The sequence below is a fragment of the Pleurodeles waltl genome, chromosome 8, assembly GCF_031143425.1.
Source record: "Pleurodeles waltl isolate 20211129_DDA chromosome 8, aPleWal1.hap1.20221129, whole genome shotgun sequence".
Lineage (NCBI taxonomy): Eukaryota > Metazoa > Chordata > Amphibia > Caudata > Salamandridae > Pleurodeles > Pleurodeles waltl.
In genome coordinates, this window is record NC_090447.1 from 452,201,894 (window position 1) to 452,225,868 (window position 23,975).

The 23,975-nt window shown below is 41.7% G+C and overlaps 1 protein-coding gene across 1 annotated transcript in view; it reads left to right on the forward strand.

Annotated features, from left to right (window-relative positions):
* The first annotated feature begins 390 nt into the window (after window positions 1-390).
* The window catches only part of EIF5B (eukaryotic translation initiation factor 5B), a 675,161-nt gene continuing 651,576 nt past the window's right edge, over window positions 391-23,975 (forward strand). The window contains exon 1 of the mRNA XM_069204389.1: window positions 391-769. Coding sequence (XP_069060490.1) covers window positions 735-769 — 35 coding nt within the window. The 5' untranslated portion in view covers window positions 391-734. The remainder of the gene's footprint in view (window positions 770-23,975) is intronic.

The window sequence follows — 23,975 nt, forward strand, 5'->3', positions numbered from 1 at the left end:
TTGGGGTAATTTAGAAAGCGCTGGACTTTGTGTTGATTCTTCAGTTTTGCTTATAGCTTCAAATAGAGCTGGTCAGTGTCGTTTGAGGGAGACAAACCTGCTTTTAAAGTCAGGCACACATCTGTCAACCCTTGTTAAAAGCTTTCGGACTCGCAGTCATTTGCTGCGCAGCATACAATTCCAGCAGTGGTGTTGCACATCTTGAACCTGTTCAAATTGTTGAGAACCGCCCCGCCACGGCTCATAACAGACAAAGAAATGTAATTTGGAATAGGTTGTGTTTATGCCTCACCAAAGATGGCGACACAAGCTAGTCATCTCGAGATCTCGACCCTTTGCAGTTTCAATTCAAACACTGTCATAGCACTGGCCGCACGCATGCAGTGTCGCACGATTTTGACGAAAGCTGAGTTAGGTGCGCACGTGCATCTGACTCGTTCTTTCTCCTGTCTGGTTTATGTTCTAAATTCATCAGAACGTAGGCTCCGGCATAGAAAATACACCGCGGTCAGCATTCGAGCCGAGGCCGCGCACTGTCTAGCTCAGCTAGTTTGGGCTTCCCGGTGCCGTCATCAACACGCACCGGAGTCGCTGAGCTCATGCGCAGATTTCGGCTTCCTCCCTACCATATGTGTAGTGTGGCTGTACCGGGCTGTGGGTCCAGGACAGAGAGACCACAAACCATAATAGCGCAAGCCGGGTAGAGAGCTCGAGACGCTAACAGCGCCGCCGCTATGGGGAAGAAACAGAAAGGAAAGAACGAGGACAGGTAACCCCCATCTAAGTATATCTCCTCTGCCTTCATTCTGACCGCAACGTTCCCCATCACTCATACTTCGTGGGCAGTGTCAGCCAGTTTTTTCCTTCGTTCTGCGTTGGGAGGCTTGTAGCACACTTTCGCCTCCCTCTTCTGACCTGTCATTTCTCTCCCTCCACGAGTGATATTGATGTGCGGCCCAAAAGGGTCCTATAAAATATTTAGATTACTGGTTACCTCTTAGACGACGTAGACTCATGATACAATTAGAGGAGGAATAGAAGCCAACGTCTCTAACACGATTAAAGTAACTCAAAATCTCATTGTCATTGGCCACCCTCCTTTTATAATTGGCGGAAAGTGGTACTACGCATGCAGACTACGGAGTGAAATTCATGAACGCGTGCCGTGGACACTGTTCAATGTCTAAACCTTTGGACCCAGACAAGTGTTTATTATTCTAATGAGGGTTTTATTGTCAAAATGCATAAATGCAGTCTATCCTCTGGATTATGTCAGAGTCGCGCAAAAATAGTGCTCCCGTTTCTAAATGTGGTTCCTGCTTTCGCAGGAGCGAGCAAATGGACGTCAAAAGAACATGTTCCAGGTACGACTGCTTTATATTGTGTAGCAGTTATAATTAAGAGACGATCCTCATCATGGGGTTAATATATAACGTGTTGCTTGGTACACAATTAGTCCCCGGAATGTTACAGTGTCGTCACGTCTACAATTTGATGGCGAAACAGTTTGCTGGACCGTGGATTTGCATGTAAAATAGGGTGACCAGACATCCCGGATTTCCCCGGACAGTCCCTATTTTTAGAGGACTGTCCCGGTGTCGCAACGCTTCTCTTAATTTAAAATGAATGTCCCGGTTTTTGGGAAAAAGGTCAGATCATCTAGGGAAGCATATGTTAAAGAAGCCCACAAAGTATGAAGTAATTAAAGTATTTTATCTGTTACTGTCAGGCAACACAGTCCCCTGTCTGATCCCAGCATAGAGATGGAGTGGGGAGCAGAGAGGGGTGGGAGCGGGTTGGGGGTGCAGGGTGGGAGGTCAAGCCATAGCTAATTTTATTTATATAGTCTTGTAAATGTGTGTGTGTATATATATATATATATATGTGTGTGTGTGTGTGTGTGTACATGTACACACCCCTACGCAAAAAAACGGGACAGGCCAGATATAAAAGTGAAAAATGTCTTTATTCCTTCTTTTATGTCTGACCTGTCCTGGTTTTTGCTCCTCAAAATCTGATTACCCTAATATAAAAGCACCCAATAGTAAGATTACCAGTGTACAGGTGATACTTGACTTTAGGCCTAGGGACCACAATAGCTCATCCTGACCGAGTGATTTTTTTTTTTGCATGTACGCTACTCCCATTTATTTATTTTTTTTTTTTTTGAAACACTGAGAATTGTGAGTGATGTCTTTGATCACCGGGTGAAGTCATCTTGTCTGTGCCACCTTGTTAACTAATGACTACAGCTATGCTACAGGTTTGCACCTCCTATACGTATGTACAACATATTTGGGAAATAATGTCCATATGTCACAGAAAGTACTCAGAGGCTGTCACACTGGTACAGCACCCAACCGCCTCAGGTGCAGGTGTGTCGGTTGATGGATCAATCAACATGAAGAAGGTCAATAGTGGTTTACCAAGGCAAACCACAGTAGTCCATAAAGTCCATTTCTCAGTGCACTGTATCAATCAAAGTTCCAAATACATGTCTGTACACAGTAGAAATTTTATACATCCAATGCATCATGAATCCAATGAACATCAGCCGACACATGTTTCGTTAACAAGACTTTCTCAAGGCATAAGTTTGTGTACACTATAATGTCCCAAAAATGATGCGAGATTACCAACATCAAGGAAAAGCAAGTATATTGGGTTGTTTTGCCAGATACTGAAGGGTTATTAACGGTGATAAGTCATGACCTGTTTTCATACATCGTTCCGCTATGCGACAACGATCTGTCATGGCTTATCATGGCTGTGTCCACAGGTAACACTTATTAACCCTTCAGTATTACTAGTATTAGTTGAGAGAAGTGATGCATAAATGCATTGAGATATGGAAAAAGTGCAAGAAAACCTATGTGCTAGATGCAAAGAATGCTCGAAGCACTGTGTTGAGTTTTATATCGAGTTTTTCTTAGCAACATTTAGGCCAATTCTGTGCATACGCTCAATTTACAGATATGAGAACTGACGTTTAGGAGGATAATTTGCCCACAATCACACAGTGTAGCAAGTGGGAACACAGGATTTTAAAACTCTTGTCTATTGAATACTTTATTCATTGTCTTTCCTGTTGGACTGAACATGGAAGATACTGCATCCCCCTGCGTTTTCAGGATCGCTCCCCCTCAAGCCCACCTTCCCTGTTAAGAGCATGCTCCACACCCTTCCCTCACTTAGAGCAGTGCCCCCTCAGCCAGACCCACACTGATTAATGCCAACACTCGCACAGACACTGCATTAAGCTTAAGCTGCAAGGACGCATTGTGTTGAGCACGTCCCTGGTGATATAGTAAGTGCCAAGAGGGGATGGCAAAAAGCGCTATACAAACAAAATGAAACAGATGCGGACTCTGAAGAGAGCAGTGTCTGCAAATGAAGTAAAGTCGGACTTGAGATTGAGCAATCTGGGGAGGAAGTGGTGGTCCTTGGCCTGGAGTCACGTTTTAGGTAATTTGGTATCCATTGGCTCATGTTGCCAAGCATCACAGCTGTGCTTTTGCTCCTGCCCTCGTACTAACTAACTTGCACTGTAACATTACCAAGTGACTCAATGTTGCTAGAGCACAATTTTCAAGTCCCATGTTTTTAGTAAGCAACCTGATGCACTCATGATTTGTAGTCTTGGATATTTTCATCTGAACTAATTGGACTACCTTGGCTGAAACCAAGGATGTCTAAAAGAACCCCCCTGGCCTCCCATTCGTCACAGAGTCATCTGGTTATCTTATTACAGAAGTTGGTCATTTCAGTCAGTTGGCATAGTCGTATATGACAAAAAATTTTAGATGTGGCCTTTGAGACAGCGTGTCATACTATTGTGTACCTAAAACAATCCCATATTATTATTATACATATATAAAGGTGCTTTTGTTCAATAGGCTTAACCTATTTGGCTATTGGATCATCATTCACGTTTTGATTTCACCCACCACAGCAAATAACATAAGAAATAGGTTAGCTGACTTTACTCATTGCATCCATTCACTTTAAGGAACTGCAGAAAGTTGTGTGAATTGTTCACATCCTTTTAAAAATAGTTCCTTCCTCCTCAGTGACAAAGCTCCATCAAACTATCCTTTTTCATTTTATTTTTTGTATTTTATCTTTAAAAAGTTTCTTTCTTTTTATGCCCCTCAGATGCCCTGTTAGATGGCACTTTATTTCCTAGCTCCTATTTAGGTTTTGATTACAGTCAGGGCCACTGGAATTATGCGATTGTTCAGCTGTGGTGATTTTCGCATAATTTATTCATTTGCCACACAATCCATCATCTGCTGCATAATTTACAGATTATAACAAAAAATGTTTCTGGTTCAAACAGTTCAAAAGTTACTTAAAATGCAGCAGCATGGGTTGCTCTGCAGTGGAAGGCCCTTTGCAAAAATGGACTGGTCACTTTTCTGTTGCTTATTATTATATTTGGGTCTTAAACTGCTACTAATGTGGCGCAACCAATGCCCAGGCAGTGTTACCAAGTTTAAAAACAAGCATTTGCAATGCAACGGGTCTCGCGTTTGCTCGTGTTAGAGCTAAAAGTGTTGTAAACTCCTAACCAGACTTTTCTTGCCACATAAACCATGTACGTAACCGGAAAAAGTACAATTAACTGTGTAACAGGGTCGATATTATGCAAAGCGCTTGACTTCCGCCAAGCGAGATCGCGCTGCGAAAATAGAGAAAAAGTAGTCTACGAACTGGATGGAAAACAGCGAGCCTCGAATGTTTTCTGTACTTGGTCGATGCGCTCGAGGAGTGCTAACCACCGGAAAAGGCATGACCTGTGCGTGCCTTCCACTAATGAAATCAAGCAGATTCTAACAGGCAAGCCCATGAACCAATGAAAGACAATGACGTGACGTGGACAGGGATCCGAGCCCTTTTTAATTCCTAAAGCGTCTCGCTAGCGAAACGCATGCAACACAGGCTCGAACCTAACAAGCATTTGAAATGCAACGTGTATCGCATTTGCTTGAGCTAGAGCAATTAGCATTGTAAACTCCTAACCAGACTTTTCTTGCCATATTAATTGAAAATGAAAATTAAACAGTTTCACATACCTGGACTTTTCTTGCTATATAAACCTGAATAGTAAAAGTTTCACATAAGCGAGCTGACTGCTGCCATCACTGCAAAGCAGACACATAAAGGGAAATTAGAGTTCACTTGTAGTGAAACCTATTGGCAAAAGTGGAATTATCTACGTAACTGGCAAAAGTGCAATTAACTATGTAACAGGGTCGATGTCATGCAAAGCGCTCGAATTTTGCCCAGCGAGATCGCACTGTGAAAAAAGAGAAAAGTAGTCCAGAACCCGGATGGAAAACGTGAAGCCTCATATGGTTTCTGTACTTGGTTGTTGCGCTCGAGGAGAGCTAAACACCGGAAAAGACATGACCTATGTATGCCTTTCACTAATGAAAGCAAGCAGATTTTAAAAGGCAAGACCATGATCCAATGAAAGAAACTGATGTGACATGGGAGTGGTTTGAAGCCCAAAGAGAGATTACAGCACGGGACGGAGCGCTTTGCACTCGCCCCTAATGATGAAATTATGAATTAATACTAATAAAAAAACATGGCACAGTATGCCACATAATATGCATTTTCTTTGTGTAATTAACTCAATCCTTCCCAGAGGTGTGCAGTTTAATAAAATATCTACCTGTCTATGGGACAAGTTGCTTCATAAATCTTCTTGTCCTGTAAAAAAAAATCTACCTGGCCTTTTGGTGCAAAGTAGCGCGACAACAAATTATGTCAGCAATCTCATATATAGCACCTCAGATTATGCCAGGGCGAATACTATAGTGGGGCTTTAATACCAGCAGTTTCCTTATTTTGCTTCTTTTCTGCAGCTCAACATACTGGGGTTGGAAGTAGAGTTAAGTAGTAGTTCAAAGGTCGGAATGCCCTTGGGAGTCTGTGAAAATGTGCTATCTTTTATGTTTGGAAATTTACTTGATGAGTGCAGAAGTAAAGTTTCTTCCATGCTTTGGGGGGAAAAAGTGGTTGGCGGGAAAGTGACCTTTTTCAGATGAGTATATCTACACATGCATATTTGCTTGTGCTAAATTACACTCTCCAAATACTTTCTAGTAGTACAATTTTCTGGTCTACTTCTGTGAGTTCAGAAACGCATTAATCTGCACCTATGCAAAGACGTATACATTGGGTGCACTTTTGTGACTTTCTTTAAGAATTGGGCCCCTAGAAAAGTCTGGCATTAACCAAGACCTTTTGTTTTTATTAAAATCCTATCTCTCTCTCTCTCTATCCATCTGTCGGCTGTTGTTTAACTATTAGTGACAGCAATCTTCTCATTTACAAGGAGCATATCGGCCCACCAAGTAATTTTGTTTAGTTCCAGGAACTACTGTGGTAATGTGTTTTTTTTTGAGACTGTAGGAATGTAGCCTCTTCAAGCCTTGTTTGGCCTGTTTGTGAGTATATGTCAGGGTGTTTTTACTGTCTCACTGGTATCCTGCTAGCCAGGGCCCAGTGCTCATAGTGAAAATCCTATGTTGTCAGTATGTTTGATATGTGTCACTGGGATCCTGCTAGGCAGGTCCCAGTGCTCTCAAGTTTGTGGCCTATATGTGTTCCCTGTGTGGTGCCTAACTGTATCACTGAGGCTCTGCTAACCAGAACCTCAGTTTTTATGCCCTCTATGCTTTTAAAATTGTCACTGCAGGCTAGTGACTAATTTTGCCAATTCTCATTGGCACACTGGAACACCCTTATAATTCCCTTGCATATGGTACCTAGGTACCCAGGGTATTGGGGTTCCAGGAGATCCCTATGGGCTGCAGCATTTCTTTTGCCACCCATAGGGAGCTCAGACAATTCTTGCACAGGACTGCCACTGCAGCCTGAGTGAAATAACGTCCACGTTATTTCACAGCGATTTTACACTGCACTTAAGTAAGTTATCAGTCACCTATATGTCTAACCATCACTTGGTGAAGGTTAGGTGCAAAGTTACTTAGTGTGTGGGCACCCTGGCACTAGCCAAGGTGTCCCCACATTGTTCAGGGCAAATTCCCCGGACTTTGTGAGTGCGGGGACACTATTACATGCGTGCACTACATATAGGTCACTACCTATATGTAGCGTTACAATGGTAACTCCGAACATGGCCATGTAACATGTCTAGGATCATGGAATTGTCACCCCAATACCATTCTGGTATTGGGGGGGACAATTCCATGCATCCCCGGGTCTCCAGCATAGAGCCCGGGTACTGCCAAACTAACTTGCCGGGGTCTCCACTGCAGCTACTGCCAGCCCCTCAGACAGGTTTCTGCCCCCCTGAGGCTTGGGCAGCCTGCTCCCAGGAAGGCAGAACAAAGGATTTCCTCTGAGAGATGGTCTTACACCCTCTCCCTTTGGAAATAGGTGGGAAGGGCCACTCCTAGCCTCTGGAAATGCTTTGACCCTCTCTGCATAAGCCAGTCTACACCGGTTCAGGGATCCCCCAGCCCTGCTCTGGCGCAAAACTGGACAAAGGAAAGGGGAGTGCCCACTCCCCTGACCAGCACCTCCAGTGTGTCCCAGACCTCTGCCATCTTGGATGCAGAGGTGTGAGGACACAATGAACAGCTCTGAATGGCCTGTGCCAGCAGGTGACGGCAGAGACCCCTCCTGATAGGTGCTTACCTTTCTCAGTAGCCAATCCTCCTATGTGGGCTATTTAGGGTCTCTCCTGTGGGTATCTCACCAGATAACGGTCCCTCTTCAACTTCTGCCAAGGATCAACTGCTGACTGCTCCAGGACGCCTGCATAACCGCAGCAAAATAGCAAGAAGACTACTAGCTACATTGTAGCGCCTCATCCTGCCGGCTTTCTCGACTGTTTCCTGGTGGTGCATGCTCAGAGGGCTGTCTGCCTTCACCCTGCACTGGAAGCCAAGAAGAAATCTCCGGTGGGTCTACGGATTCTTCCCCCTGCCAGCGCAGGCACCAAACTTCTGCATCACCGGTCCTCTGGGTCCCCTCTCATCCTAACCAGCGTGGTCCCTGGAACACAGGAGCTGGGTCCAAGTGTCTTCGACAGTCCAGTGGCCCTTCTGTCCAAATCTGTCCAAAAGTCCTTGCTCCCCACGCCAGACAGTAATCCTGTGTACTGCGTGAACTGCAGCTGCTTGGGCTTCTGTGCACTTTTGCAAGACTTGCTTCGTGCACAGCCTAGCACAGGTCCCCAGCACTCCGTCCTGCATTGCCCAATTCGCTGAGTTGGACTCCGACGTCGTGGGACCCTCTTTTGTGACTCTGAGTCGACCGCTGTCCTCAAATCTTCTAAGTGCCTGTTCAGGTGCTTCTGCAGGTGCTTCCTGCTCCTGTGTGGGCTCTCTGTGTTTCTGAGTGCCTCCTCTGTCTCCTCCTCCAAGGAGCGACCTCCTGGTCCTTCCTGGGCCCTGGCAGCACCCAAAATCCTCAACCGCAACTCTTGCAGCTAGCAAGGCTTGTTTGCGGTCTTTCTGAGTGGAAACAACTTTGCATCCTCCAGCACGCAGTGGGACATCTTCTGACCAAAGGAGAAGTTCCTGGCACCTTCTGTTGTTGCAGAATCTTCGGCTTCTTCCACCCGGAGGCAGCCCTTTTGCACTTTCATCCGGGGTTTAGTGGGTTCCTGCCGGCCCTGGACACTTGCGTGTCTCTTGAACTTGGTCCCCTTACTTTACAGGTCCTCAGGTCCAGGAATCCGTTTTCAGTGTTTTGCAGTCAGTGTTGTCCTTGCAGAACCCCCATCTCAACTTTATTGTCTTTCTGGCCCAGTAGGGTAACTTTACTCCTACTTTTCAGGGTCTTGGGGTGGGGTATCTTGGACACCCTTAGTGTTTTCTTATACTCCCAGCGGCCCTCTACACACTACACTAGGCCTGGGGTCCATTCGTGGTTCGCATTCCACTTTTGGAGTATATGGTTTGTGTTGCCCCAGGCCTATTTCTTCCTATTGCATTCTATTGTGTTCTACATTGTTTGCACTACTTTTCTGTTAGTTACCTGAGTTTGGTATGTGTGCATATATTTTGTGTATATTACTTACCTCCTAAAGGAGCATATCCTCTGAGATACTTTTGGCATATTGTCACTAAAATAAAGTACCTTTATTTTTAGTAACTCTGAGTATTGTGTTTTCTTATGATATAGTGCTATATGAGATAAGTTGTATAGTAGGAGCTTTGCATGTCTCCTAGTTCAACCTAAGCTGCTAGAACACCTCTATTCTACTAAGGGATAACTGGACCTGGCGCAAGGTGTAAGTACCACAAGGTACCCACTATAAGCCAGGCCAGCCTCCTACAGAGACCCACAAATATTTTTGCTTTTTGCCAATGTTTGTTACATTGGTGAGGGCTCAGCAGCTTCCACAACAATAACGTTTTACAAAAGCCATGTCAAAACAAGACGCGCATTGACAAAACAAAAAAACTGACTACCAATGTCAGACCTATTGATTTGCCAAAGCTTGTTTTTTTCATGTTTCTCAAAATCTTGTTCAAACTGGGTGCACTAATTTATCCTTTATGAATATATATATATTTTTTGAAATACTAGCATGTATCAATACATTTATAAATTTTACTAAATGATGCTTCAAAGAAGTGGCACCTAAATTTCACAGTAGTTTAGCAAAACATTTTTTCCTAGTTGCATTTTTTGAGAACATTTTATTTTGAAAGCAAAGAATCATCAAACTTGCTTTTAAAGTTCTGCAAATATTTGCATTTAATCAGAGAGCGTTCTGGGAGTTTTTATACATCGCCTCTTATTGTTAAACTTTGCAAACGTGTACACTTTTTTTTAGGTTGAGCATAGCAGTGCGCAAGCACTGCTTTTCTGATGTGTTCGTATGTGTCTGGCTTTTAACCACGCCCACCTCACGCACATCACTATCACTCATTCATGGGCTTGCCTTTCAATAATCCATTGTTTTAGTTGGTAATTGCTTTACGTTTGTTCCTCCTTAGGGTGGTTTGGTTACCACCTTGGGCAACAACCCTGTTATGTTGCTAATTGCACTTTTGGCGATAACTTTGACTGCAAACTTCTTTTTCTTGTCTCTCTCCATAGCGCTAGCGGCGGCGCTTTGAATTGGCTCGCTTATGTCAACTGTTCTACATTTTATTTTCAGTTTGCGTGACAAGAAAAGTCCAGTTAGGATTTTTTTTATATAGTAAATCTTTTGTGAGTTGAGTAGGACGATTTCCCCACATATGTGCAAGAAGAGGCTGCCTCTTACTGGCCTGGCAGTGCAAATTAGCTGATAAGGGGGACAGTGACAACCGCCTGCTTTGGTTCTGCTTTATTGTAGCAGTACTCAAGTGCACTGCTGTACTGTAAACAGATTTGAGTACGGCCCGGGTAAACACTCTCAGTAAAGGGCAGATTTCACCATGGCTTGTAGCAGACAACCAGTGTATGGATGGAGCATTATTGCAGGGTTTTGTATTTGTTTGGGAGTATGTTATGCCCTTGCTATCAGACCAGGAATGCTGTTTGACCACAGCGAGGGGCATATAAACAATATTACTTTGCTTGCTCATGACCTGATATACATTTTTCCATCACTCTACTTTCTGGGTCGCTGATATCCTGCAGTGTTTTATCAGAAAATTAACACTGCACTGGGTGTAACGGAGTATGAATCGAGCTGAATGAAATTATTTTCCGGAAGGCATTTCATGTGAATATTAGCCATGCTGCATAATGCCTTGTATGCATCCCGGCCGTCTTCATGATTACCTCTCAGGCACCGTCCTTTACTACTGCTTAACATTTAATTGATGTGGAGACCTGTCTGTCAAGCGACAGTGAAGCCTCTCAGTGCGATTTCACACCATACATTGTGATTTCAACCTGCCCCTGCATCTGTTTCACTTCCTGGTGGGCTCCACTTACTGGCATTTCAACTTAATGAAGTTGGAGCCAGCCATGTCCTCTTTACTCTTTGTGAACTGACTTGCTTCATGTACTGTTAATTGCAGGGAATCACCCAGGGAAATAAAAAGATTGGTGTTTAATGTTGTGTACAATTTGTGATGGACATATGTCTTCGTTCTTGTCCACTTTTCTCCACCGTCTTTACATGTAAAATGATTATATCCTGGGCAACCCACAAATGTACACATCCTCTTATATAGATCGTATTATGGAGCTAAATATTTTTGTAATAAAAAAAAACAAAAGAGAATCATAGGGTGCTGCTTACCCTCTCCATCCTGCCGATGCACCCCTGTTTGCACCCGCATTGTAGAGCTATGTAATCCAACTTCTAAGCTGTGAGAAAACACCCGTCTTCCTGCACTGACATCTGGCTCTTTGATGGGCACAGCAGGCAGCTTGTTGGAAGCTCGCAAGCTACCACTGGATGAGACCAGTTCAGTGCCCTCTGGCCGCCTTTCCTTCACTCTAAGCAGACTTCATCAGTGCTTTGTAGTTTCGAAATCTCAGACTTCGCCATCCTCATGTGCCCCATCTAGCTGTGCTTCTTTGAGCACTACCAAGCTCTTGATCACAAGCAATTCAGAGTGCTGTTAAATATTTTGTCAATGTAAATGCCTAATTTCTATATTTAAATAGGTTTATTTATGTTGCTGGTAGGTTTGTGGTTTTCCAGGATAGAGGACTTGAAGTCTGAAGTGGCTGTTTGTCAACAGTCAATAATAATCCAATGCATGCTTCACCTTCACCTCCTTTCCTTTTTAGGTCGAGCATAGCAGCTTCCGCTGCTTTTCCGACATGTTATTTTTTTTAAGCATTTAACCTCGTCCATCACTATGGCTTGTTCATGGGCTTGACCTTCAAAAATCCTTTGTTATCATTGGTAAATGCTTAACTTTTGTCCATCCTTGTGGCAGTTTGGTTACCGCCTTGGACATGGACCCTTTTACATGGCTCGTTGCACTGTTTGCCTATATGTTTGACTGCAAACAAACTTCTTTTTCCTTTTGTGTGCCTCCTTCACGCTCGTGGCATGGCACTTTGAATCGGCTTGCTTATGTGAAACTGTTTTACTTTCCATTTTCAATTTATGTGGCAAGAAAAGTCCAGTTAGGTGTTTACAACGCTAACAGCTCTAACTCTAACAAATGCGAGACCCATTGCATTGCGAATGCTTTTCTTCTTTTTTTTTTTTTCTTTTTTTCCTGGAACCATAGTCAGTAGTGCAGTCCGAGTTGACAACATTTATTTACAACGCTCATCCTAATAACAAAAGCTTTGCATTAATCAACCATAAATCCACGTTCAAACAGCTTAAACATATGGGCACAAATATTACCTCAACTGCAGACAATTACCTTCCGTGCCTGATAATGGGGTGCTGTAAACTGGCAGCCAATAAGTTTGTGCTGTAGGGGGTTGCTCCTACTTATCCCAAGGCCAAAGTAAACTTTAAATCTTGTGCTTGACCTCAAACAATATGCCCTGGTTGTCAGCTGAAGGAATTTCACTCCCCTTCCTGCCAAATAATTTGGCTTTCTCCTGCCACATAATTCATGTGGCCCTGCCTACAGTGCATGACCTGTCAGTGAAAGCGATTGTCCTTAAAAACAAAAAAAAAAAAAAAAAAAAAAAACAAAAACAAAAATTGAATCTTAAAGAGGGCTTAGAGGCAGTTTATTATGCACCTTTACTTACCATTGGTTGGCTCCCACGTCCCTCTAGTTTCCCATTGGTCAGCTGCTCCTCCAGGCGTTCGGCTTCCTCCTGGCTTCGGTTCCTTTAGGGTCTTCGTCCATGCCATGGAGCATCAACCAAGTACTGCTTCCTGTGGCCAGTGTCCTTCCACTGGCCAACAGGTACTCTTTATTGAATTTAATGTCATTTTTTACGTAGCAGCACACACTTGGAAAGTGCATGCTGTGTAGTCTCTCTCCTTCCCCGTCCTACTCCCGCTCCAAAAAGTAACTTTCCTCCACCATCCTCTCCCTCAATTGTATTTTATTTTGACCCACCACCATGCTTCTCCTGGTCTCTGATGTGTTCTCCTCCCAAATACCCCTGTACTTTTTTTTATGTGGTGCACAGCAGCACTTGCTGTTGTGCAACAAGTCTTAAAGGTAAAAAAAAGTGTTATGATAAGGTCAGAGCTGGCTATGTCATAGCATTGTTTTTACTTTTAATTTAAGCCATGTTGCACAGCAGCTCAACTGCTGGACAACATGTAAAAACATTTACAAAACCAATAGATAAAACCTGTTGGCTTTACCGGTGCTTGTGTGTAGTGCAGTAGACTCACTTCCTTTTTTTTCCGTAATGCAAGTAGAACTGTTCTATTGATTTGGGCCTCCCAATGAGAAGACCTAAACCAATAGTTGTTAATGGAACAAAATCTCATAATGCAGTCCATTGGATAAGACTCATTGCCATAGTCTTTTGAGGCAGTTTCCATTTCTTTCAATTGTGAAGAACTTGTAGGGCTCGTCGTGACAATTTGCCACTACACTCATTCTTCATTGGCCCCTTCAAGAGTGATACACCTACAACATCATCGGTGTTGGTTTTCATTTGACCTTAAAATATTTAAAGCTTTTAAAAATTGAAAAATACAGCTGAAGAGAAAATGTTGAAATACCAACCCACACCCTAAGCTACAAAGTTTAGTTAAACATATATCGCTAGGCCTTTAACCAAAGTTAAGTACCAGTTATGGCACAACAAAATCATCTGCGTTGCAGACCCTGCCATATAACTTGATTTACTCTATAAACATGTTACGTATACTCATTTCAGAGCCTTCTTTCCTTCTTCCCAAGAGGTTTGCAGTTCTTTAGGCAACTATTTTAACTCTAAAACTGAGACAGACCGAGCGTTGGCTGCTAAAATAGGTGTCGCCATCATTACACCACTACTCAAAGGTTTGTTTCCATTCTCAACTTTTTGATTGTTGACCGGGATAAGGATAGTTGGTCAGTTGTGACATTCTGGGTATAAGCAATCATGGTTTCATATGGGCATGATTTTGAGACCGCCGTAATTGTCCATGGTAATGCTACAGTTCATCTGTTAAACCGTAGTTCAACTATTTAAAGTCTGTGGTGGGTGTTAGTTGTATAGTTTTGATTTGGTGTTTTTATTTTTTTTGGTTTACTTCAGAAACCCATGATGGCCTTTCTCGTCCTCTATTGCCCAGACCTGTACCCCACCCCAAGCCTCTTCTCTCTTCAGTATATACAACTAATGTACACATTTCCTACCTTCACCTAGCATTGCAACTCCATGGTAAGGACTCATCTTTTTATGCAAGTTACTGGTTCAGATCGCACATTGGGAATGATATTGAATCTTGGATGTAGTAATAGCTGCTGCGACTTCATCTCCCCTCTCTGTAGACCTTCTTTTGTGTAGTGACTGTAAGGTTTCAGAGAAAGTAGTTCATAAGGAATGGAGCTGGATATCTGATTATCTCTACAATTGCTTACATAGCAGTTGTAATTCTTCCCAGTTATGTGCCTTTCACTCTGTCTTATGGCAGAAGCACTGTGACCTATTCAGGTCAACTGAAATAAATTATTACTATAGTTTAGCAATATCCTTTTCAGGTGAGTAGTAATATCACGAGAAGCCTGGGAAAAAAGAGAGACGTTTCTATAGTTATTGTTGGCATTCGTATGTTCTAATTATCTTTGGATCCCCGTCCTATCACATTTGCATGAATGTGTACCCAGTCTGATCTATCTGTCATAATATTGATTTTGTGTTTTGAGTTCTGGTTGGTTTCCCAATGTCCTTGTGGACACAGTAGTTGTGATGAAGCTTTTAGATAACATTTATTTTAATACACTTTCGAGTTGAATAATTAGAGGCAGTTCCCCTTGCTTTTAACTGTCAAATAATTTTTTTTTTTTAAACATGACTGTTACTTTGTGGTTTTGGACTTTATTTTTCAAACTACTGCAACTCTTTTTACATATATGCCTGAGATAGTGAAGTAAATATGCAAGTTCACGTTTGCAGCTAGCACCTGCGTAAAGCAAATGTATACATAGTTTGTGCTTTTATGCTGAAGTGCACAATGCTAGCATTATAGGGAGGATGAAGGAATGTCTCTGCCACGCTGCCATTGTGAATCCTTTTCAATGCAGAAATGTTTTTGCTGACACTCCTGGGCTGAATCGGATTTGCTGATTTGACAAAGGACATGCCCATGGAGGTTTCATTTTTGAGCAGTTGAAGTTTGACACTTGTATTTCTTTCTATTGTGCATTCTTATAAAAAGCATAACATCTTTAGCACTGGCAAAACAATTATTTAAATTGTTGTTTTTGAAAGGGTGGTGACATGGTAGTGTATACTAAAGACCAAAAGTAATCAGTGTCATAAGTATGATGCTGCTTAGACATTGAGAAACTATTTAGTGTGAATGGCCTTACCAACCTTTGGGTGGCCTAAGTACCCATAAATTAGACTAGACTACCTTGTACTTGTATTGGTGTGCACATAGCAAAGTAATGTCAGGGCAATTATTTTTATCTACCACAAAGCAATGACGGAGAGATTCTTTATTTTGCTGTTTCTTTGCTACTCACCTATATTTATATTGGTCATTAACAATTGTCTTGAAATTTCAGCTTGACCTTTGTGGTTGCACTCAGTTGCGTATGTCAATATGTAGACATCCGGTTTAAGTGCATCAGCTAGATATACTTAAGATTGTTTGGCAACACGTTTTTACCCTTACACCAACATAGTGTGGCTTTCTGAATAGAAAAATGTGGATACGAGCTTTAGCTGGCAAAATTATAGAGATTGAATTTGGATTCCACTCCAGACTGCATGAGACTAGGAATACTAATGTCATTTAACTTTGTGAATGTGCTTGCTGACACGTCAGAAGTTTTTGCCAAAAGTTTTACCTTCAGAAAGCCCGTGCTATATTAGCCTATGGGTGAAAGATATGTTGGCAGTAGGAGAATTTGAGAATTATAGCCGGGTCTGTCAATCTGTATGGATGTCAATTCAATCAATTAAGCAGCCCACGAGTCGCTACCCAGCTGGCTAGAACCAAACCAGATAAATCTGCTTTGCAAGTGTTGATGGCATACAGAAAACATTTCATGAGTGTGGTAAGCCTGTATTGCACTAAAATGCCCAGTTCCAGTGCCAGCCCTGATTTAGCGGCAGCCAGTTATACCCCTTTTGAAGTTCAAGAATGTCAAAGAATTTTTCTTTCACTCCAAGTCTTAGGGTAGCCTTTTATTAATTAAGACTGTACTCCATGATTCCACTACATTGTAGCGGAATACTAAAGAGAACGACAAAGAAAATGGCCATCTCGTAGAAAGGCTCTGATTTTCCGATAAATAACGTGATGTAAATGTTGTCGCTCAAGGCGGTGAACAGAATTACTATCCTGTTGCAGGTGCCATCATGTCCTCATCACTACAGACAGCCTATACAGGACAGACATGAGAAAATAGTGTGAACATCTTCAGACAAGCTGTTTCTGTACCATTTTATCCCTGGAATGCAAGTACATAGGTGTGTGCGGTTGTTGTTATCTCTTCGGTGAGACTCTATAGATAAAACACTGAAAGGATAACTTCTCATACTTTTTTGTTCATGTATCTCTTGTAGCTTTCTTCAAGTTTGTAGTTTGAGTGCTAGCAGTGGCAAACTGCAATAGAGACTTACAAGACTTTAAAATCAAGCTGCCAGGTTGTGCCTGCATAAAACATAATCCTGTTAAACCAGCCAGCAAGTCCTCCATTGAGCCCTGATGGAGTCTGTAATCATGTTCAGTGCGTAAGGCCTTGTGCATGGAACATGATCGTAGACTCCATCAGGTCCATGATTGTGCACTCGTAAAGAAATCCCCGAAAAGGTGGATTCAGTTCAGTAGTATTTTGGGTATTGACATGTCCTATATTTCTTGTATTATACTTAGCATGTGACGTTTTGTCCAGAATTGTACTCTCCTGGATTTGTGGTAATCAACTCGAATGCATATTCAAACGTGTGCGCTAGGATTGGCATGCGTCAAAGAGAAGGGTTATGTGATGCATCATAGTGACAGTATGGAGTGTGCACCCCTCACTCATCTTAAAACAGCACTGCAGTACTTTGCCTGTAGTGCAGCTAACTCTCAACTTCAAAACTTAAAAACTGACTAGTTGTGACTTCTGCTTCGTTTGTCACCAGAATATAGATTTTGTAAGGCTTCACTGGTCTTCTCCCTTTCAAAACTTGTGGTCTTTCAACATCTAGCTCTCACAGTTACATTTGCAAAGTACATTTAAACTAGAGATCTTTCATCAAGTGACTATCTGCTCCCACAAAATTTACCAACCAAATTAAAGCTAACTACAGATATTTTTAATATCAGCTATAAGAATGGCCGTGTTGAAGTTGCACAGAAAATAAATCACCCTCCTTTAACAGTGGGGGGTGGGGGGAGGGGGGGTGTCTGTGCTGCTACTTAAGATCCAGTAATAACCCCCATCCTCTCTCAAAACAAAGATGTTAGGAGCAGCACTATTAAATTCATGCAGCATGCTGAATTTCACAAGCATGGGTATGCATGGGATAGTGCATTTTTTCCTCTGATTCTAGCCACTTTTCTACTGAAACAAGTCTAATATTTTCGTCATACATGAATGTGTCTGCCAATTTGCAAGTATGTTACGGGAAAAAACTGCTATTGTGTACATAGTTCACTGATGAGTGTTTGAGTGAAGCATGTGTGTCAGTAGCTGCTTTTATTCGTTTCAGGTTGGCTTGGAGAGTATTTACCAATCCAAAGCTGTAGTACTGTGCCTGGACCGGTAAAAGGCTTTTGTAATTTTTCAGCTCACTGTGAATGGCACTAGCTAATCCTGTGCTTGAAGACTTTGCTGCAACAGTCTGTCTCTTTTCCAGCTTGGCGTGGATGGTACTGTGCTAATGCAATGCTTAACAACTCTGCTAGAGCAACAGGTATTTGAGCTGAGCACATTAAGCATGTTGGTTGTGTTGTAGAGTGCTGCATATGAATGAGCTGCTCTCCACCTGAAACTTGGGAATTACCCAGAGTTGCTTACGTTTGGTTGCACACTTATATTGTTGTGTGTGTGTGTGTGTGTATGTGTGTATATATATATATATATATATATATATATATATATATCAGGGGTGTGGAATTTATTAAAATATCTACTTGTCCAGGGGACAGGTTGCTTCTCAAATCTTCTTGTCCTGTAAAAAGATCTACTTGTCCCTCTGGTGCCATGTAGTGTGGCAACAAATTATGGCAGCAATCTCATTATGTAAGAGCTCTGATAATAGCCTCTCTGATTATGCCAGGGCTACTACCATAGTAGGGCTTGAATACTTGCAGTTTCAATCCCTACTGTAGCAATTTCCTTATTTTGCCACCTTTCTGCAGATCTGCATACTGGGGCTGGAGGAAGAAGTAAGCAATAGTTCCAGGGCTGGAATGCCTTTGAGTCTGCAAACCTACTAACCTGCATGTTTTAAAGATTTTCACCAGCTTCTCTCTAATATTTTCCCGTAATAAGAAAGGTTGGAAATTTACTCCTGATAATGGCAGAATTAGAACTTCTTCTAGGGTTGGGAAGAAAGTGGCTGGAGGGAAAATGAACATGCAAATGCTCAATAGATTTTCACATGAGCAAATCTACACATGCCTATTTACCCATGCTAAAATACAGTTCACAAATATTTTATAGGGGTACGATTTCCTGGTATACTTCTGTTGAAAGCCACTAATTCTAAGACATATACCATGGCTGCACTTTTGTGACTTTCTTTAAGAATTTGGGGCCACGTGAGGTAGGTTCAGATTTGCGACTCGCAATTTGCGAGTCGCAAATCCGAATGTAGGATGGTGTCCCTGACACCATCTGCGATTCGCAAGGGGGGTCGCAAATGCCCACCTTATGAATAATCATGAGATGGGTTGCAATTTGCGATCCCCTTGTGAATGGCGGCCCTCACAGGGATGGTGGCCTGCTGGAGACAGCAGACCACCATGTCTGTGACTGCTTTTCAATAAAGCATTTTTTTTTGTGTGTAATGCAGCCCTTTTTCCTTAAAGAAGAACGAGATGCATTACAAAAACGAAAAATGAAATGTTTCCGTTTCATTTTTTCAGAGCAGACAGTGGTCCACAGGACCACTGCCTGCTCTGAAAAAATGTTTACAGTGACATTCACAACGGGGAAGGGGGTCCCATGGGGACCCCTTCCCTTTTGCGAATGGGTTAGCACCCATTTGAAATGGGTGCAAACTGCGATTGGTTTGCGCCCGCGGTCACAAAACAATTCTATATTGCACTGCGAGTCGCAATTAGGAAGGGAACACCCGTTCCTAATTGCGAGTCGCAAACCTGTTTTGCGATTCGGTAACCAGGTCGCAAAACTAGGTTTGTGCATTGCGATGTGCTTTTTGCATGTCGCAATCAGCAAAATTCGCTGTTTGCGACATGCAAAAAGCTACCTACATGTGGGTCTTGGTTCCTAATTAAGTCTGGTGTTAGTTAACAAAGACATTTTGTTTATATTAAACTTCTATTTCTCTCTCTATCGACTGGCTTTACTGTGAGTGATCGCATTCTGCTCTTCCACAAGGAGCATATTGGCACACAAAGTAGTTTTGTTCAGTGTCAGGAACTACATTGGCAATCAGTGACGTAACTAAACTGGAGGGTGCCCCTTTACAAAGAACATGGAGGAGCCCGCTCTTCAGACTCACTCAGGGCAGGTGCTGTGCTGAAGGGGTCCCCTGGAGGGCGTCTGCAGGGCCTTTGTTATGCCACTGGTGGCAACGTGTGCTTTTAGAGTTCAAAAACTTTTGTGGGGGGGGGTGCTTGCCAGTGTTTGTTACAATGTTGAGGGCCTGGTAGCTCCCACAACAATAAATTGTTACAAAAGCCATGTCAAAACAAGACACGCATTGATGAAACTAAAAGACTTATAAAAATATGTCGGATCAGTTGACTTTTTTCAGTGTTTGTTTATTTTCATGCTTCCCATAATCGTGTTAAAAATAGCTACACTGATTTTCCATTAGAAATATTTTTGGGAAATACTAGCATGCATCAACACATTTTACTAAATGACACTACAAAGAAATAGCACCTAAAATTTCATGGTAGCAAAATTGTTCCCTACTTGCATTTTTTCTGAACATTTTATTTTAAAAGCAGACTATTCTCTCTTGCTTACAAGCTTCTGCAAACATTTGCATCTAATCAGAGAGGATTCTGGGAGCATTATACTTAGCCGCTTAGCCTAAACGTTTCAAACTTGTGTACACGTTTTTTTGTTTTCTTTTTGTACTGGAACCAACGTCCGTAGTGAAGTGTGACCTTAAAACATTTATTTACAGCACTCCCCCTAATAATGAAGGCTTTCAAATAATGAACCATAAATACAAGTTCGAACAGCATTATCTTTTGGAAACACATTACCTCAACTGCAGAGAGTTCCACTCTCTGTAAACTGGCAGCCAAAGGGTTTGTGCTGCAGAGGGTTGGGCCTACTTGTCCCAAGGACAAAGTAAACATGAAATCTTGTTGCCCTTGACCCCAAACAAGATGTCCTGGGCGTTGGGCGATAGGAATTCCACATCCCTTATATATATACACTCACACACACATTGATTTGTTGCCTTTATGTCCTTTAATGATGTAACTGAGTTTTTTTTGTCCTGTATGTTGAAAAGAATTGCAGACTCGCAAGAAATCAGTGCTTATCTTCTGCTCTGAGGTACAGTTACAGGTCTTTGCATGCTGCCTGTAACTTGTATTGCCATCTCCAGTGTTGTTTTAACATCTGGTTCAAGATCGAATTCTGAACAGACAATCCTGCATATTCGAATCTTACCAATTTGTCTCTCTCCATTTTATGCTTTGAAATAGCAATAGCATTTTTAATTTGCTGTGTTAAGATTAGTTTCTGCAGAGACAACTGAAATTCAATGTGCAATCAAAATGTAGGTACTTTGTAAAGGAAGAGTTTGTTGCCAAATCTTTTGGACTATTTTGTTTCTGAACTTCAAAGCGCCCTGCATTTCCTTTCATTGCAATGAGTTGCATAAGATGGTTGCAGGGTATATTGATATTTTAGCCTTCTTTGAATCATTCAAAAATCGACTAACCTGCAAATTTCATCGACAAACAATGTTAAAGTTAATTATTTGTACATTTTAGACACACTGGATTTCTCCCTTTCTTTTTAAGTTATTTTTTTTCATGTAAATGATTTTCTCAAATACTTTGTTTTCACCAAAAGGGAGTTTCCGCTTGGCTTACTCAACAGCTTGCAATTTATTTAGAAACCCTTAAATAGACTGTCCAGGCTGGTTGCTCCACACTTGTTTCTGATTCTGCCCAGTGATAAATCACCCGTATAGAAGGTGAGTTAATCGTCCTTTTGATTGCAACCTTTTATTAAAACTGTAATTATAGATATTTCTCGTTATGAATCTGTAGTTTATTTTGAGTCATTAATACAGCATTGGAAATGTGTTTGTATTGTACAATTTGCAAAATCCACTCAATGCACCACATTGATTTGCTAGGGTATTCTCCAAGTGCTAGAAGTGAGCCAGTCTGAGGTTGTTTCTTTAGAAGAACAAAATGTTTTCAGCAAGTTTGTGAAACCTAACTTTTAGCTGTAGTATTTCAAAACTAACAGCGTAAAACCCCCTCCAGAAAAACGTGTTGCATGGTAATAATTATGCTATACTTTAAATAAATACTGTGGACTAATGCCATCAGATTTGGATAACAAACCATGGGTGCCTTTGTTGCAGACTACTGTACACAATAACCATTATGTAGTCTCTGTTGCACTTTTATTTCGTTGGCTCTGTCATGCAAATGTATATTGAAAATGGCAAGCTAAATTGACTATACTTTTTAGTTGTCCATAGCAAAAGAAAATCACAAAATAATTTGTTCAGAAGGTGGAGCTCTAAATATATTTGGAGTAAAAGTGGATGGGTTTACCTGTTCTTCGGTTTTCAGCTGGCTCTGTTTGCTATAGTACGTCTAGGGTTTATTAGGTTTGTTTAACATTCATGAAGAAAATGTTTATTAAACCAACCTGAGCACAGTGTTATGATGTTTTCGCTTTAGGCTTTACGGTTAATAGTTCAATACTGTGACCTGTTAAAGAGTTGGAACACCACTGATTTTAATCCGCAAAGAAGGTTGCAACGTATATCATTTTTATTTTTGAAAGTGTGTATTGTCCGGGTCCGGTGCAGTAGTCCAGGGCATTGTTTGGCCCCCAGAATATTGAACGCTATATTGAACTTGTCCCTTTCAACTGTGCAGGGACAAAAGGCGATATTTTAAACATTAGATACTGCTCTTCGCGTAATTATTTAATAATTGCTGTTATTATTCACTGCGTGACCACTACAGTGATATTTGCCTGTCATAAGGACTCTTTCAGTTTCTCTTGAACTGAGTAAAATGTACGTTAAGAGCGGGCATTTATCACCTGCATAATGCATAATAAGAAAAGTGAAGTATCAGCATTTTCAGCTTTTCTTCTTTAGAATGTGTTAAAATAATGATTTGAATTGCTTTTTCGACTTATTTCTTCACACTTCTGAATTTGGTAGGACAAAAATACAGAAGAGAAACAGAGCTTGATCTACCAAAAGCTCAGATGTGTACAATTCTTAGATTTATGATTTTTTTGGTGATTCACAAAATCGTAGAGGAGCACACATCACCATTTTTCCATATCAGAAGGTGAAGGGTGCACCTAAGTAGTGCAGAAGATTCTGTTTGTATGCATTGAATGCCTCTGTGCATGGAGAAGGATTTTTTCTCTTCCTAGCTCGCACATTATTCTGGTGTGAGACAGACCAATTGATAGGACATAGGCTGACACATCCTTTGACCTTTACCATCCTGTCCTATGCCCTTGCCTTCGGGCATTCCCATAAAATGGTTGGATAAAGGGTTTTTTTTTTTTTTTTCCTACTGCAAAATGTAGGGTCCCATAGAAGTGATTTCATAATGGATGTCATATTTAGTCACAATAATTGTGTGTGTGTCTAACCTGTCATTTGTAGTAGAAATATTGTTCAGAAGCCGTGTTACGTACAGTGGTAGGCTGATGGAGCAGATGAGATGAATCAAAGTGGATGACTTGAGATTCTGTGTAAGGATACTGTTATGGGATGGACCTACAGCAAAAAAAAAGACATGGAGACAGGTTACATGATAGAGATTCACAATAAAACTAAAACCGTTTAAAAACTTTGTGCGTCTGTAGTTGTTCTTCAGTTCTGCTCAAATAGGATTAATCATTGTGGTAGTTTTCAAGTTGCAGTGACGGGCAAACATGGATCTCAGGTAGTTAGTGCCAGTGATGAGAAACACGATGGAGAAACTGAATTCTTGATGTTGAATTCTAGATGCTGTGGAAGAAGGTATGTGTGACCAGCAGGTTCCTGGTGGCAGAAGGTAGATTTCTGTCTGGTTTAGCAGGTCAGAATGCTGGCAGGATAGTCTGGGTTAATGCCATGGGCCAACCACTTTGACTATAGTGCTTAGCTGGTAGCTCAGAGCCTGTTTGTTTCTGAGAGCCAGCCAGATTAATGACAAAAGGGAGCGGTGGATGTGTGTCCTGGCAAGTTAACTAAGGTTCTTGTAGCAAAGTTAATAACTAAGTCAGGTGTGGAGTATGAATATTAATGTTGACCCACGAGCAATAATGCTGTTCACTAGTGCTACAACAGTATCACATGTGAGCCCTTTTCTAATTTTGAGTACTTGATACAATGCTGCTATGGGAGTGTAGTAATGGATAATACCATGTTGATTGAATGGTTGGAAAGTGCACATGAATCTCTTACTGAGAAATAGTAAAACTGTTGAGAAGGTGTAATGGATTGTAGTAGGTAGGGGATTTGGGTGTAGAAGAGAAAGCACCTCAGTTTTGGATGAATTCAGCCTCCTAGATCTAAGAACCCTTGCTTGTGGAGTGGCA